This window comes from Onychostoma macrolepis, chromosome 06, assembly GCF_012432095.1.
Source record: "Onychostoma macrolepis isolate SWU-2019 chromosome 06, ASM1243209v1, whole genome shotgun sequence".
Taxonomy (NCBI): Eukaryota; Metazoa; Chordata; class Actinopteri; order Cypriniformes; family Cyprinidae; genus Onychostoma; species Onychostoma macrolepis.
Window position 1 is genome coordinate 30,274,766 of NC_081160.1, and position 15,801 is coordinate 30,290,566.

The window sequence follows — 15,801 nt, forward strand, 5'->3', positions numbered from 1 at the left end:
CAAACAGATGTTGGTCGCCATTGACTTCCATACTGTTTTTTCAACAGAAGAAGAACAAACAAACAAAAAAAAAAAAAACTCACAAAGGTTTGGAACAACTTGAGGGTTAGTAAATGACAAAATTTTCCTTTTTGGATGAACTAACCCTTTAAAATAATTCAAAAAAAAAAAAATTGTCAGTTAGTTTTTAATGTAACATTTTCTAACTGTAGAAGTCAAAAACATATTTTTAGTTTCTTTAAGTATAGTTTATTAAACAACAAAAATATATAGCACATACAAAAACTGTAACAAATGCTTATTATTTAGCAAAATATTTGGCAAATAATTTGTAAATGTGCATTAATTTAATATTCAATAACTAATAATGTTCTAATATATAATATGATATTACATAATATACAATCTTAATTTAATATTAAAGTAAGAAATTACGAAACCGCTTAGACATCACAGTATGCCACTAAAAAGAAAATTACTAAAATCAATGCATTTACAAAATATGGTTCACAAATGCCTAAACTAATTCACATTCACAATAAAATGTAATACATTCACAAATACCAATTCACAAACCTAATTTATATTGACATAATATGTTTCGCAAATGCACAACTTAATTTACATTCGCAACTGCATATATTTATGAATTGTGCTTTGCAGTTGTGAACATTTGCAAATCATATTTTGTCAATATGAACTAGGTCATGAGTTCTATAAACTTATTTTGTGAATTAATGTGAATTACCTTACGAATTTGTGAATATTATTTTGTAAATACATTAATTTTGAGACTATTTCAGCTCCATAAACTCTTGATTTGTTGTGTTTCGTACATTTTTAAATACTACTAATGATAACGACAATATATTTATATATAATTTATGAATCATATTTTAATTAATTTTAAAAGTATTTTAACTCCTTAAATTCATGCATTCAAAAAAATTAAATAAAATCTTTTCAAAACCATCGCAAGTCAGCTGCAGAGCTCTTAAACTACACCAGACTCACACATCCCATCCAGTTCATCCCTTCAACTAACAAGCTGGATCTGGTTACACTTCAAATTCTTTGTGTTGCCTGTGTCGTGTTTAACCCCAAAATCAAATTTCAATGCCAGTGATTCACTATGTTTACAGTAAACAATAGAAAGCATCTTAGCAAAGTCGTCTAGGCTTTTCTAGAGTAGATGGAGCTTCCAGCACAATAATACCAGCCGACTAAACCTGACAAGTCTTCACAGAGACCAATTGACTGTCTGTCGCCTGGATCGCACTCTCTGGCTCCCTCTGGGTTCCATGTTTGTGACACGGCTCAAAGGCCCAACAAGAGTGAACTTTGGGTCACGCTTCCCTTTATTCATCACTCACCGGGCGATGACATGACCGGACTGAAAAACCACGAGTCACGGCATGACACACAGTCAGGTGAACTGTACAAATGACAAACTCAACTGTACTGATGAATAATACAGCATCTGCCGTGATGCTGCCGTTCTCTGAAATTATACACTGCAAAAAATGCTTTTCTTACTTAGATTTTATGTCTTGTTTCCAGCCAAAATATCTAAAAATTCTTAAAATCAAGAAGGATTTTCTAGACAAGTAAAAATTATTGTCTTGTTTTCAGAAAAAAACAAGTCAAAATTAAATGTGTTTTTGCTCGAAACAAGCAAAATAATCTGCAATTGGGGTAAGCAAAATAATCGGTAAAACTTTACTTGAAGGGGTGTGCATAAAACTGACATGACACCTTCATAATCATGACATGACACGTCATGAACATGAAGGAGGTTTTATGCATGTTTATGACAACTGTCATTAAGTGTCATTCGTTCAGTTATGTCATTTTTAATGCAAAGATGACATTATTTGACCTAACCCTACCCCTACCCTTACCCCTAACCCATAACAAAGACATCTCAAACAATGTCATCTTTGCATTAACTGAGTGAATGACACTTAATGACAGTTGTCATAAACATGCATAAAAACCCTTCATATTCATGACATGTGTCATGTCATGATTATGAAGGTGTCATGTCAGTCTTATGCACACCCCTTCAAGTAAAGTGTAACCAAATAATCTTGTTTTTTATTTGAAATAAGATTATTTTTCTTACCCCATTGGCAGATTATTTAGCTTGTTCTTATCAAAAACTTTTTTTTTCTGAAAACAAGACAATAATTTTTACTTGTCTAGAAAATCCTTCTTGATTTAAGAATATTTTGATATTTTGGCTGGAAACACGACAAAAAAATCTAAGTAAGAAAAGCATTTTTTGCAGTGTAAAATACACAGAGAACTGTGTCTGTTCATGGATTCTGTCAAAAATCAGGAACACTCCAGTTAGCAGCCTAATTATACAAGGTTTATTAAAGAATAAGTAATCAACTAGTTAATATGTAGTTTTACACACCTCTGATAACTACATCAGCTAGGGAAGCTTAGGAAGATATAATGCACTGTTTAGTTCACATTCCCAATTTGGATCTATAATCAAGTCTACATACAGAAAACCTCCTAAATTAAAGCAGATATCTCAAATAAACCCTAAATAGATTGATTCAATTTACCACTGCTGAAAACTTGGGCCTTTACATCAATTTTCGATTAAAAAAAAAGAGGAACATAACTCAACAACCATATAATGTATAACTCTCTGAAATGCTTTATAATGACTTTCATGACTAAATCATTGATTTTACACGAATCATTGAGTTAACATATCAATAAATAACATTGTAATGTTTAATAGATCAATATATTAAATATATGAAATTATATGAATCAGTTCAATGATTTTATAAACCAATGTGAATAAAAATAGTAACAGCAATATTTTTATAATAAAGATAATATTATATACGATTTTTAATGGTTTTTGAAAGGAGTCTCTTCTGCTCAGCAAGGCTGCATTTATTTGATCAAAAATACAGTGAAAATTAATATTGTGAAATATTCTTACAATTTCAATACCTGTTGTCTATTTGAATATATTTTAAATTGTAATTTATTCCTGTAATGCAAAGCTGAATTTTCAGCATCATTACTCCAGTCTTCAGTGTCACATGATCCTTCAGAAATCATTCTAATATGCTGATTTTCTGCTCAACAAACATTTCTTATTACTATTAATATTGAAAACAGTTGTGAAGTGATGCTTCATATTTCTGTAGAAACTGCAATACACTAAAAAACAAAACTTTTCCATTTTTAAAAATGAAATTTGTAATTTTAAATTGTGATAATATTTCAGAATATCACTGTATTTTTTATTTAAAAAAGCAGACTTGGTGAGCGTGAGAGGCTTCTTTCAAACGCATTAAAAACTTTTGAAGTATTTTTTTTTAGAGTCTGGACTATTTATTTTCACGGTAATGCTTGTTACCGTAATTAACAAAGTTAAACCATTGCCCGTCCCTGCTAATGTGCCCCTACAGAAACACAAAAGTGTTGTGTTGCCCTACTGAGTATTTTCTGTCTGATGAGGCCAATCAAAACCGTCCTCTCATTAGTGAAACAGCAGGAGTAATAGTGTGTTTATTTTTAGGGGCGGCAGAGAGCATGAGACTAAATTTAGCACGTACGAAGATCAGTGGGGCCGGCCAATTAAACGCAGGCAGAGCAGAGCCCACCAGGGTGTCTCAGTCCAAAAAAACAAATCATGATATGATGAAGTGTGCGCGCTGTAATACAGTACACTACAACAAACTCCTGCTTCCCTTGAGTGTCTGCTTCCACAATGTCATACTGGATTTCACGGCAAAGACGGCCCGATTCGCCCGGTCACGTGCTGCATCTGCGCAACATCCAGTCGATACAATGCAGTTCGTTATACCAGTCCTAGTCAGGGTCGGTCATTCACAGTCTACATTATATATAAGCACACACACCACCAGCTACTGGAAATGATGCTTACTAGTCTGCATGACTGCATTAGTTTGTATTAGGAGAAGGAGAATATGACATCACAAGCCTGTAAGTGACAACGTAAGTGATGCCATGTGCGGAGTTTGATTGACAGGTTCTGTTCAGCAGTATCAGCTGGTTTGGGAAGCAATCCATAAAAGAGAGAGAGAGAAAGAGAGGGCGAGAGACACAAAGCTGAGCTCAGCTGTGATCCGTACGGCTGCAACACTGTTCGTTTACATGACAGCTTCCCCAGCCCGGCCTTGACATCTGTCCGTCACACGCACCGCGGTCACAGTAATAAAGATTTAAGAGCTTCTAAAAATACGCGGCGGGACACTAACACACGAACGCGGCGGGACACTAACACACGAACGTGGGCAGAAACAGTCAGGGCGTTCCATCTCTCCACAAGCACAACATCAGCCCTTCATGAGGAGCCTGTCTCAGATCATTAAAATGCTACTAAATGCAGCCACAAAACTACCAGACAGGAAGCGACTCGTTTCAGGACAACATGCCGACCCAAATGCACTTCAAGACTCTAGAGTAAAACAAGGGAGACGTACAAAAAAAATGTTGGAAAAAGTAGAGCAGAGAGGGATCTCATTCAAGAAACAACTGAATGCAACAATTTATGTAAGAATGACTTTAAAAACATTTGCATAGGAATTTGTTATATATGCTGTTGAATGCAAAAATGTATGTAAAAATTTAAGTTGGGTTACATAAAAAAAATTGTTGTGCATAATCAAGCCAATGCAACAATTTTTGTGAGAAATGTTTGATGAACGAATAAGAACGGAAGTTAATATGCACATAATTCTATGCTGTTTTGCAAACAATTTACCGTATTGACCCGAATATAAGACGATGTTTTTTTCTTGGAAATACATCTGAAAAAACGCGGTCGTCTTATATTCGGGGTCTAGACTTTGACATGTCAGTAATACACCCACAACAATAGGTGGCGCCAAAAACGCATAAAACGAGTGTGCCATGAAATATGTAATATGTTGTGACTGTCATGTTAGCCTGATGGGAACAAACCTCCTCTGTAAGTGATTTTAAAACATAAGACAGTACCCAGATTTGAAGACTACAATAAGATTTCACGTCTACTGTTAATAAAATTGAAAATTGAGATGGATAGCTTAAATGTTATATAATTCATATGGGCTACCTGTTATTTCAATGGTATATCAAAAAGTGTATATTTTCAATGTCATTTTTGGTACATTTTACCAGTATTTACCATACTTTCAAAACAAAAATTAAAATAGGAAAAATATGCAGTTTGAAAATAATTTAAGAAAAAATGTTTTACAGAGAGAGAGAAAAAAGATTTGGTTTTCAAAAAGCCTTTTTCCAAAAGTTACATCTGGAAATAAATGTGACAATATATTTGAGCATGGACTATTGCAGAAATTTGATGTGCATTAGTTTTATGTGAGAATTACTTTACAAACAGATTATATAGAAACTCGTTACATATACAGCCAATTCAACAAACCATTTAAATCAGAAATAATTTTATAACGCACATGATTTGATATGATTTTATGAAAGATTTACCCAGAAATTTTCTATGTACAAAGCCAAATCAAAGTGACAACTTACATTTTTTACAAACAATTTACACAGACATTGATTATGTACATAATCAATTCAATGTGACAATTTACAACCATTTACCCAAAATGGTCAATTTTTCTAAATGATTTACACAGAAACTGGCAATGTACAGAACCAATTCAAAGAGAATGCATGCACATATTCTTTCAAGACGGTGCCTCTGCTTGCGGCTTGCCGTCTTCATGTCCCACAGAACTTAGTTGTTTTAGCCCTCATTTTATATTTTTTAATCCAAAGCAGTTCATCCATAATAGTGTATGATCGCCAGATGCTCTTCAATCTCCGAAACTTAACCAAAGATTGGACTGTTTCTGCTCTACAGAGCCCCTGTGTTTACTCTCCTCCACCTGTTTTGTCGGACATACCGGCCTACCTGCATCGGTGGCATGGTGATCCCACGAAGAGGAAATGTTGTAGGAAACGCGGAAGACGAGGTGGCACTGCCGTTAAACGCAAACTTCTCTGGAAAGCTGCCCGCTTGCGACAACCTCGTCTACGCCAACTAACACGAGGACACAGGCATGCTGAGCCTGTCTGCCTTACCGAGGTGTTGTGCTATCCGACCACGTATACAACTCTACGCGACCCATCTATGCATATACCATCCAAATCACATTCTAGAGGCGTAAATTTCTACAACCTGTGCTCTCTATGCCGTTAACCAGTACAGATAAATGAGGTACCGTCGACTTATTTGGCACTGATTAACGCCAGATCCTTGGCAAACAAGACCTTCATTATAAATGACTTTTTTGTCTCTCACGAATTGGATATATTATGTGTGACCGAGACCTGGCTTAATGAGGGTAATATCAGTGTGCTCTCAGAACTTATACCGAATTACTGCAGTTATATCAATACCCACCGATTCACTGGGCGAGGGGGGAGGACTGTTGACCATATTTAATAAGAATCTTAATATTTGTGCTTTGCCATCGGATGTCTACAATAGTTTTGAACTGCAATCGTTTCTTATGAAGTCTGCAAATCCATTGACAGTGGCATTAATATATCGCCCGCCAAAATTTAACTTTATGGATGAATTTGTGGACTTTCTGGGGACAATTGTTGCAAAAATGACAGGCTCTTGTTACTCGGGGATTTGAATATCTATGTGTGTTGCGACTCAAACCCACTAGCCAAGGACTTCTTAAGTCTTGTGTACTCTTTTGATCTTAAATAAAGTGGTCAATGCGCCCCCACACTCTAATGGCCATATTTAGTTTTATGCTATGGATTATCTGTAAATGATACTGTGGTGTATGACACTAACTTTTCTGGTCACAAACCTGTTCTTTTTAATGTTTCTGCTCCTATTGAAACTTGTATTTCACTGCCAACGGTATGCAAGTTTCGAAGAATAGATTCTATGGCCCATAACAATTTTATTACAGCTTTTGAGGATGCGAGCATGTCAGCATCACTTGATTCACCATTACATTTGTTCAACTCTGAAGAACATTTAACAATATTTAGTAATATTTGTTCGAATGTTATGAACTCAGTTGCTCCATTGATATCTAAACCCATAAAACCAAACCCTCTTCCATGGATTAATAATAGTAACACTTGCGCTCTTCGTCAGATCTGTAGGAGGGCAGAAAGAAAATGGAAAAATGACAAGCTTCAGATTTCTTAAAAGTCTCATTGGCCAATTATCAGAAAGCTGCAAGGGAAGCCAGGCATAAATATTACTCAAATGTCATTGCCAAAAGCCAGCATACACCTTCTGTTCTTTTTGCTACTATCAATAATGTTCTTAACCCTCAAAATCAGATATGTAGATATCCTCAGACTTATGTGAAAAATTCCTTGATAACTTTGTTACTAAAATAGCTAACTTATCAAGGACTACTTCACTTCCAGCTTGCACTTTTATTGAACCTCATATTTGTCGAGCTACCTGGAGTGAGTTTGAGCCTGTTACCCTTTTTTCACTCTACGAAATTATAGATCATTTAAATCCGTCTGCCTCCCCGCATGACACAATCCCTCCACATTTTTTTAAGCAGACTGTTAAGACACTGGGACCTTGTTTGCTCTCTCTTATAAATAAATGTCTCAGCACTGGAACTATACCAGATCAGTTAAAACATGCAATAGCCAGACCTCAACTGAAAAAAAGTGAATTTAGACCCAGCTATATTGTCTAACTTTAGACCGATTTCAAATCTACCTTTTATTGCAAAAATTTTAGAAAAAGTGATCTCTACACAATTAGATGACTTTCTGAGTACTAATTCTATTCTTAATACATTTCAGTCAGGTTTTAGGGTCCAGCGTAGTACCAAAACAGCGCTTCTGAAAGTATTAAATGATATCTATTTATCGGTCGATTCTGTGGTTCTTGTACTTCTTGATCTAACAACAGCGTTTGACACTATTAATCACTCTATTCTTATTTCCCGTTTAGAACACTGTATTGGTCTTCAGGGAAATGTTTATAGCTTATTTGACTAACCGATCTTTCTCAGTTAATATTGCCAACTTCACTTCTTCCACAGTGCATCTCGCCTGCGGTGTTCCACAAGGATCCATTTTAGCTCCAACCTTATTCTCTTATACATGCTCCCATTATGCAATATCCTTGAGAAACACGGGATATCGTTTCATTGTTACGCCGCCGACACGCAAATTATACATGCCGATCAAAAAAGGACATAAAAATGCCCTAGAAACCCTGTCTTCAAGTGGAATTCTTTGCATCTTAATGAATCCAAGACAGAAATCATTTTATTTGGGTCAACATCTGCTATGGCAATGCTTAAAACAAAACGAAAAATATTTTTAACCCGAATATGAGATCATGTGTCAAAAATCTGGGCATCTGAATTCACAACGAGTTTAAAATGGATAAACAAGTTAATTCTGTGGTTCGGAATTCATTTACGTCAAATTGCAAAAGTTAAACCGTTTTTAAATTTTTCAGATACTCAGAAAATCATCCACGCCCTGAAATTCTCCCACCTAGACTACTGTAATTCGCTCTACTGCGGTATTAATAAGTCAACTCTAGATCAGCTACAACTAGTCCAGAATACTGCTGCTAGCTAGACTCCTAACCCGGACACGAAAATATGAACATATCACTCCCATTCTTGTTTCGTTGAACTGGTTACCAGTAAAATATAAAATTGAGTTCAAAATCCTGGTAATGGTATTTAAGTCTATTAATAACCGTGAACCATCTTATCTGGCAGACCTCCTTGTAAGACATGTTCCCTCTAGATCACTTAGATCCAGTGATCATTATGTTGAGGTATTATTGTCTGTGTTTATTTTGTAAAGCACTTTGGGCAACTTAGTTGTATTTATACAGTGCTATATAAATAAATAAATAAATAAAAGAACAAAGAGAATATTTATATTAGAATTGTTTACGAACATCATCCATTGCGAAACTTTTTTAATACCACCTTTTACCACTTTTTTAACCGTTGTCATAAATTATATTTTTTACTATGATATAGAGTGAACTTCATATCAGCAGACAATATTCCACACCAAATATCCCCACAAAACTACCAAATCACCGAGATTTTTGGTGGTGTAAGCAATATTTTCATCAGTGTTCTATCAGCCTTTTACATAAATCTGCATATTTTTATTTACCTTTATAAAGGCCTGTTTTTGTTTTTTTTACTTTTTAAATGTATGCATCACCTTTCATGTCAAATACATGCATGTATATGCATACTTTTCAACATACTAAACTACCAGTAGGTGGCGGTAAGTCACTTAATGAGTGAGTCATTCATTCAACTGATTAGTTCAAAACGCTGAATCATTCAGTAACAAAACACTGCCGAGTGTTGCTTGGAGAATGTGCTACACTTCTGCTGTGATCCTTGTTTGGAACTATTTTCGTTGGTGAAACAGAACAAAACAGTAAATATTGAGTCTAAAATGTAAGTAACTTAATAACTACTTAACTAACTTTAATTGTTTATTGGCCTAAAATCAATGTAACATTTGCAATCGTGAGAATATTCAGCAAAATAGCTCCATTGGTATGTTACTGAACTATATCATGTTATAAATAAACTACACATTTTGAATTTTTACCTCAGTGTGTTTCTTCTGTGTTTCTTTATATGTGCTGTTATGCTCATTTGTTTTGAAGTCTCTCACAAAGAGACAGGCAGCACAACTGATACCAGGGGTTACTGCGTACAGATTGAATTCATCAATCTGAATTTGAGACATTTTAAGACTTTTTAAGGACCCGCGGACACCCTAAATTTACATAGACATTCGTTCTGCTTGCATTTCTGCTCATTAATAAAGCCGCTGGAACTATTGAACTGTTGAACTATTTTCAACGGACTATGATTTGGGACACACTAATCTTAATCTCACATATTATTTTGGGGCGGATAGTACGTGAATTGGGGTGCGGGGTCTATCTATCACACTCATTAGTGGTGACCTGAAGAAGCAGGTGCGAATAAACAGGTCAACGCAGGTGTGAACCAGTTTCTGCTGGAAACGGGAAATACATTTTTTCTGAACTAATCCGTAGAAACTTAAAAGCAAAAATACATATTTTGCATTTCTTTTACTCAATTTTCAAAACAAATTTCTATATAAAATAGTTAAATAACTCTATAATACATTAAACAAAAATGAATAACTATTGTAGAAAACCCTAATATGTTTTTGAATTATGATTTAAGATTTTTCACTATGGCTTTCCCAAATTCTGTTGATTCTGTGCACGCTTTAAATTTTTTTTTTTTTTTTATGTGTGAAAGATTATAACATCGCAGCTAATTTGTTGACATTCAAATACAGATTCAATTGTGCGAACAGCCACAAATCACAATACAAGATTTAATATGATCCAACTATGTGCTTCTATTAAACACTGTCAAAACTCATCCCCTCCAACTCTTTATCATGAGATTACAAGATGTCTCCTCGTTCCTCTCTTGCTTGTTCTCTCTTGCTTTACCTTGTTCTACATCCTACGTCCTACATCGCTCGCTCTTTCCTCTCGATTTCTCCCGTCTGCAGCTCATTTTGAAATCAATGATTTCAGAACTTCATTTCCTCGCATTTCCTGACGCCTGAAGGGCCGTTCTCATTCTGGGCCCATTTTCTCTCTCCATCTCTCTCGCTCGCTCTCTTTCTCTCAGTTGTCGGGAGTCTGCTGGGCTTTGGGTGATGGTTCGTCTAGTCGCCAGCACACTGCTGGCCCCGATAGCAGCGGGCCCTATCTTTAACTGTTCAGTCAAGAAAGCTGCTCGAAAGCACTCGGAGCGCTGCCGCTTTGTGGCCAACCAACTCAATTCCATAGCACTGAAACATCGGCTCCGTTCCAAACCCTAGTGAGCCACCTAGCAAGACAGCAACGAGCAACATTTTCGGCAGGCAGCAAAATTACATTGCTTTACCAGATGTCTAATTTTGGCACACATTTAAATATCAGCATCACTTGCATTATTCGCAGAAAATCCAATCCCGAAATGCATTGTAATGATTGGACGAAATAGCAAGGGAAATATAGTTTGATTGTGTTTTCTAAAAAGAACTCCAATTCAATCAACAAGCAGCATCGTAAACAAACTATTTTTCATTAGTAGAACAAATATAAAAGTAGCTGGTACGGATGGGCCAGAATTGTTGAGCTAGTATACTGAAGCTGAAATCGAATAACAGGTTTATATGGCAAGAAGTCTGAGCACTGAAACATATACTGTACATCTAAGATTATTCAATAAACTCTGCTCATTTTTTTTAATCATCATTACTTTGTCTCCTGCTTCTGCTTTTCTCTGGCTTCCTCAGTAAACTTCTTGGCTGATAGGAGACTGTTAATACAGTTTTGGGCATACCAGACAAAAAAATTATTTGGCTTTTCATAATGTGGCGTTTGAGACTATTGCAATAAAAACATCCAAAATCTTTGTATTTTTATTTAATTGCACTTTATCTATTTGCACCTGTAAATTTCAATTACTATGTATATCTTTAAGGGCCGTTTTCTCTAAATCAGTTTTTCATTATATATTATGTATATTCTGAAGGTTTTACAGATGGGTTTGTTAAAATATAATTTGCCTAATTTTATAAAAAAAAATTCTTAAAACATTTATTATTATTGTTGTTGGTTGGTTGGTTGATTGATTGATTTCATTGATTGATTTGATTGACTGACTGATTGATTGGGGCTGTTGACAGTATTTTCTCTATGAAGTGATAAAAAGAGTTAGCCAAAACCCCATCAGTAAAAAACCTTCAACTCTAATATGTCAACAAAATAAAACAAAAAGAATTTTGAGCCTGGCTATGTCCAATGTTAAATTTTTTGTTCTGGAAATGTATGCGTATTAGTGCATATTCAATTAAATAATGGCTTATTTGCATTAAAATGAATGCAATTATTATTAATGTAATCATTCATCTAGAAAATTATGGTGATATCTATTGGCTACATTTATTTACCCTTTTTACCTGCCTTAATATGTTTACAATGGTGCTTATGAAGGTGACGCCACTTCTCAAAGAGAAACCAGAAAGATGCAAATTCTCAGCAAAGTATAAAACTCTCATTTGCACCATCAAAGCAACATTTGTGCAGTTGGGATACATTAGAAGGTCGCTGACAAAATAGGGAGCATTCAGCGAGGTAGCACACTGGAATGTGAAGCAGTCATTTTGAGTCTCCTGTGTGTCTGCATGGCATGACTCACATTAGAGAATCTCAGCTAATCTTGCTCGAACACCAATTTATGATAAGAAATTCCGAGTGTCTCCCAGTGAAAGACCTCAGGCAGTGTTCATATGCTACTTTTAGTCAAAAGTACTGAAGTACTTTACTTACCAAACACATGACTCATTTCTAAAGCTTAATAAACACTCATTTTTCAGCTGTAATTGTCACATGCGCCGGCATATTCCACACGTTTTAATCAGCCGCTAAAAGACTCAAACCAACACAGCAAAAGGCACTTCAAGATCTTCAAAGAATACCGTGGTGCAAACACGGTAGTGCCATAGCATTTCTTATGGAAATGCGTAAATGTGATGCTCCATTCATCCCTGAATTCATCTTATGTGTCGCTGTGTCGTGTCCTGTGGATTTGAAGAGGGAGCAGATTGGAGGAAGACAAACTCATTACCTGCTTAGTTAAGCAGGCTAATAGAGAACAGTGGGCATTGATAATATTTTTTTTTAGAAATCCAATTTTTTTCTGATTAAGAGAGACAGTGGATCGATTCCCCTTTTTAATGCAACAGATAAGAGTTTTACACCACGATTATCAATGGCTCGACTTCCTGCTGGGAGAGAGCGATTGTTAGCGCTGCTCACCTCCAGAGCTTTGCGTTTCCTGTTGAGCAGTTTGGCGATGTCTCCTGCCACCTTCTCCACCAGCTGCTTGGGCGTATTTCGCTCCACACCAAAATGATTTCTCTTGTCAATATAAATCTGTGGGAGGCAAAGGTCAAAAGGTCAGGCACGCAGCAATTTTCTTTGTGATCAAACGTCAAAAATGATAGAATTTTGCAGCTCAAAACAAATATATCTTGATATTTTACATATGAAATTCAATATTTAGAAAACAAAAAAATATAACAAGTAAAAGGTTGGATTTTTTAAATATATAAACATACCATTTCAAAGCATTTATCACCTTTTTAATGAGCTCTTAAAGGAACACTCCACTTTTTTTGGAAATAGGCTCATTCTCCAACTCCCCCAGAGTTAATAAGTTGAGTTTACCGTTTTGAATCCATTCGGCTGATCTCTGGATCTGGCGATAGCACTAGCATAGCTTAGCATAGATCATTGAATCCGATTAGACCAGTAGCATCGCGTTCAAAAATGACCAAGAGTTTCGATATTTGTCCTATTTAAAACGTGACTCTTCTGTAGTTATATCGTAGTAAGACCGGCAGAAAATTAAAGTTGCGATTTTCAGGCCGATTTGGCTAGAACTATACTCTCATTCCGGCTTAATAATCAAGTAACTTTGCTGCCGTACCATGGCGCAGTGATATTACGTGGCGCCTGAAAGCAGTCCCCAGCTATATTATAACCAGGTACCCAGCAGGGGACTACTTTCAGGCGCCATGCATCACTGCGCCTGCCGCGCCATGGTACGGCAGCAAAGTTCCTTGATTATTACGCCGAATGAGATTATAGTTCTTAATCATATCAGCCTAGAAATTCGCAACTTTTCATTTTCCGCCGGTCTTAGTACACGATATAACTACAGAAGAGTCAAGTTTTAAATAGGACAAATATCGAAACTCTTTGGTCATTTTTGAACGCGATGCTACTGGTCTAATCGGATTCAATGATCTATGCTAAGCTATGCTAAAGTGCTATCGCCAGATCCAGAGATCAGCTGAATGGATTCAAAACGGTAAACTCAATTTATTAACTCTGGGGAGTTGGAGAATGAGCCTATTTCCAAAAAGTGGAGTGTTCCTTTAAAAACAGTAGTAAATGTACATATATATATATATAAATAAAAGTATGTTTTACTTATATATTGTTTATTAATATATATTTTAAATATATAAATTTATATATTTATTAATAAAAATCATTATTAATGTTTACATATTATTTAATATTATAAATAAATAAGAAAACAAGTAACACGTTGTTTATCATATATGAATATTTGATTATTAATAAAAGTTATTAACATATTTATATAATATTATACGTTCCATTTAATCTATAAGTATTTGATACATATTTAATTATTTATTTTACTTATTCAATTATATTTATTTCTCTGATATTAAAAATATCTTTCATAGGAGTGTCCTGGCCAAGACTGGCAGCACAGTAGCATATACACATCACATACTAATAAGACAGCACACATACATTAAACAAAATGTAAACAATTTCAATGCAATGACTCATCCTCCAGTTGCCAAACAACACTTTTAAAGTTCCAACATAATTGTAAATATCCCAAAATATTTATATGTGGTTATATATTTCATATAAAAAAAAAAAAAGTAAAATGCTGCATAGACATTTATCCAAATTCCAAACATAAATGTCTATGCATTTATCCAAACATAAATGTTTGCTGCATTTAGAAAACAGTCAACATGAATTTAATTAAATTAAACTAAGTGAAAAAGAGTGCAAGTCAGGACACAATGTCATGTGGACTTATGGGTCAGCATTATTCCTAATGTCAGCGCTTTTCAGCTGTGATTTACACACACCAGGTCTGGTCTCACAGTCTGACTCAGCACACCGCCGTGCCGTCCACCGTAATCTGACCCCCTGGGACGCCCACTTATCCCCTCCACCCCAGGGACTCCATTACCCACAAATCCATCTATGTCAAAATGAGGACTAGGCAAAAAGCCAATAGCAATCTCCCTAGAAAGAGGGATCCGTTCACACACACACACACACAGCAGGCGGAGGCTTTAGTAAGGGCTCTGGCCTCTAACACTGCGTCTGAAGCTGTACGTTCCCCTGTTACCAGATAATGGCTAAAACACAAGCACTGTTTTACGTCAACTTGAGTGAACTGGGACAGAATTGGCATCTGTGAGAAACCATTGCATGGAATGGGCTGGCGACTGGAGAGAGAAGGGACATTAGCATAACCTAGTTTTAAAACTGTGATACTTGTTATTTTTGGAATACAATTATAAAGCCCTTGAAAAAGTCATTAACGTGTTTGATATAAAACACACACAGTTATGCCAGATACTAATCTCATAAAACAAGAACACAGTTCCAATTTAAATCAGTACACACACACAAATTAAGATGTTCATGGTTTACTTTATGTCTTAGGATGTGATCAAGACTGATTTCAGTCAGAACACAAATACTGCCCCTAAATGCCAGGAAGGTCAATAACATCATTAAAAAGACAAAATCAGATCAATTTAGTCAAAAATTTAGAAGCATCTAAACCAGAAAGTATTTTAAAAAATCAGAAATACTGAATATATATTGAACAACTGGTTATATTGGATGTATGTTGGACACATTTATGCTTTTCCTTTACTACCTCATTCAACGCACCCAAATAAACAAACAAACAAACAATCAAACAAACAAAAATAAATAAATGCATTTAGGCTGGACTTACATTTAAATCAAGCGTTTATAAGTCTTAAATTGCTTTACAAGATCACCAATCAAAATGACAAAAATGTAGCTACTTATATTACTTTTTTACATATTTATACATTTCAGTACTAAAAAGAATATATATATATGGCTAGAACCAATAAATAATCTTTCTTATTTTT

General features: G+C 35.3%; 1 protein-coding gene across 3 annotated transcripts in view; it reads right to left on the reverse strand.

Moving 5' to 3' along the window:
• The window catches only part of cacna2d2a (calcium channel, voltage-dependent, alpha 2/delta subunit 2a), a 237,519-nt gene that overhangs the window by 163,973 nt on the left and 57,745 nt on the right, over positions 1-15,801 (reverse strand). For all 3 annotated transcript variants that reach the window (XM_058777848.1, XM_058777846.1, XM_058777845.1), the window contains exon 3: positions 12,866-12,982. In XM_058777848.1, the coding sequence (XP_058633831.1) occupies positions 12,866-12,982 (117 nt within the window). The remainder of the gene's footprint in view (positions 1-12,865; positions 12,983-15,801) is intronic.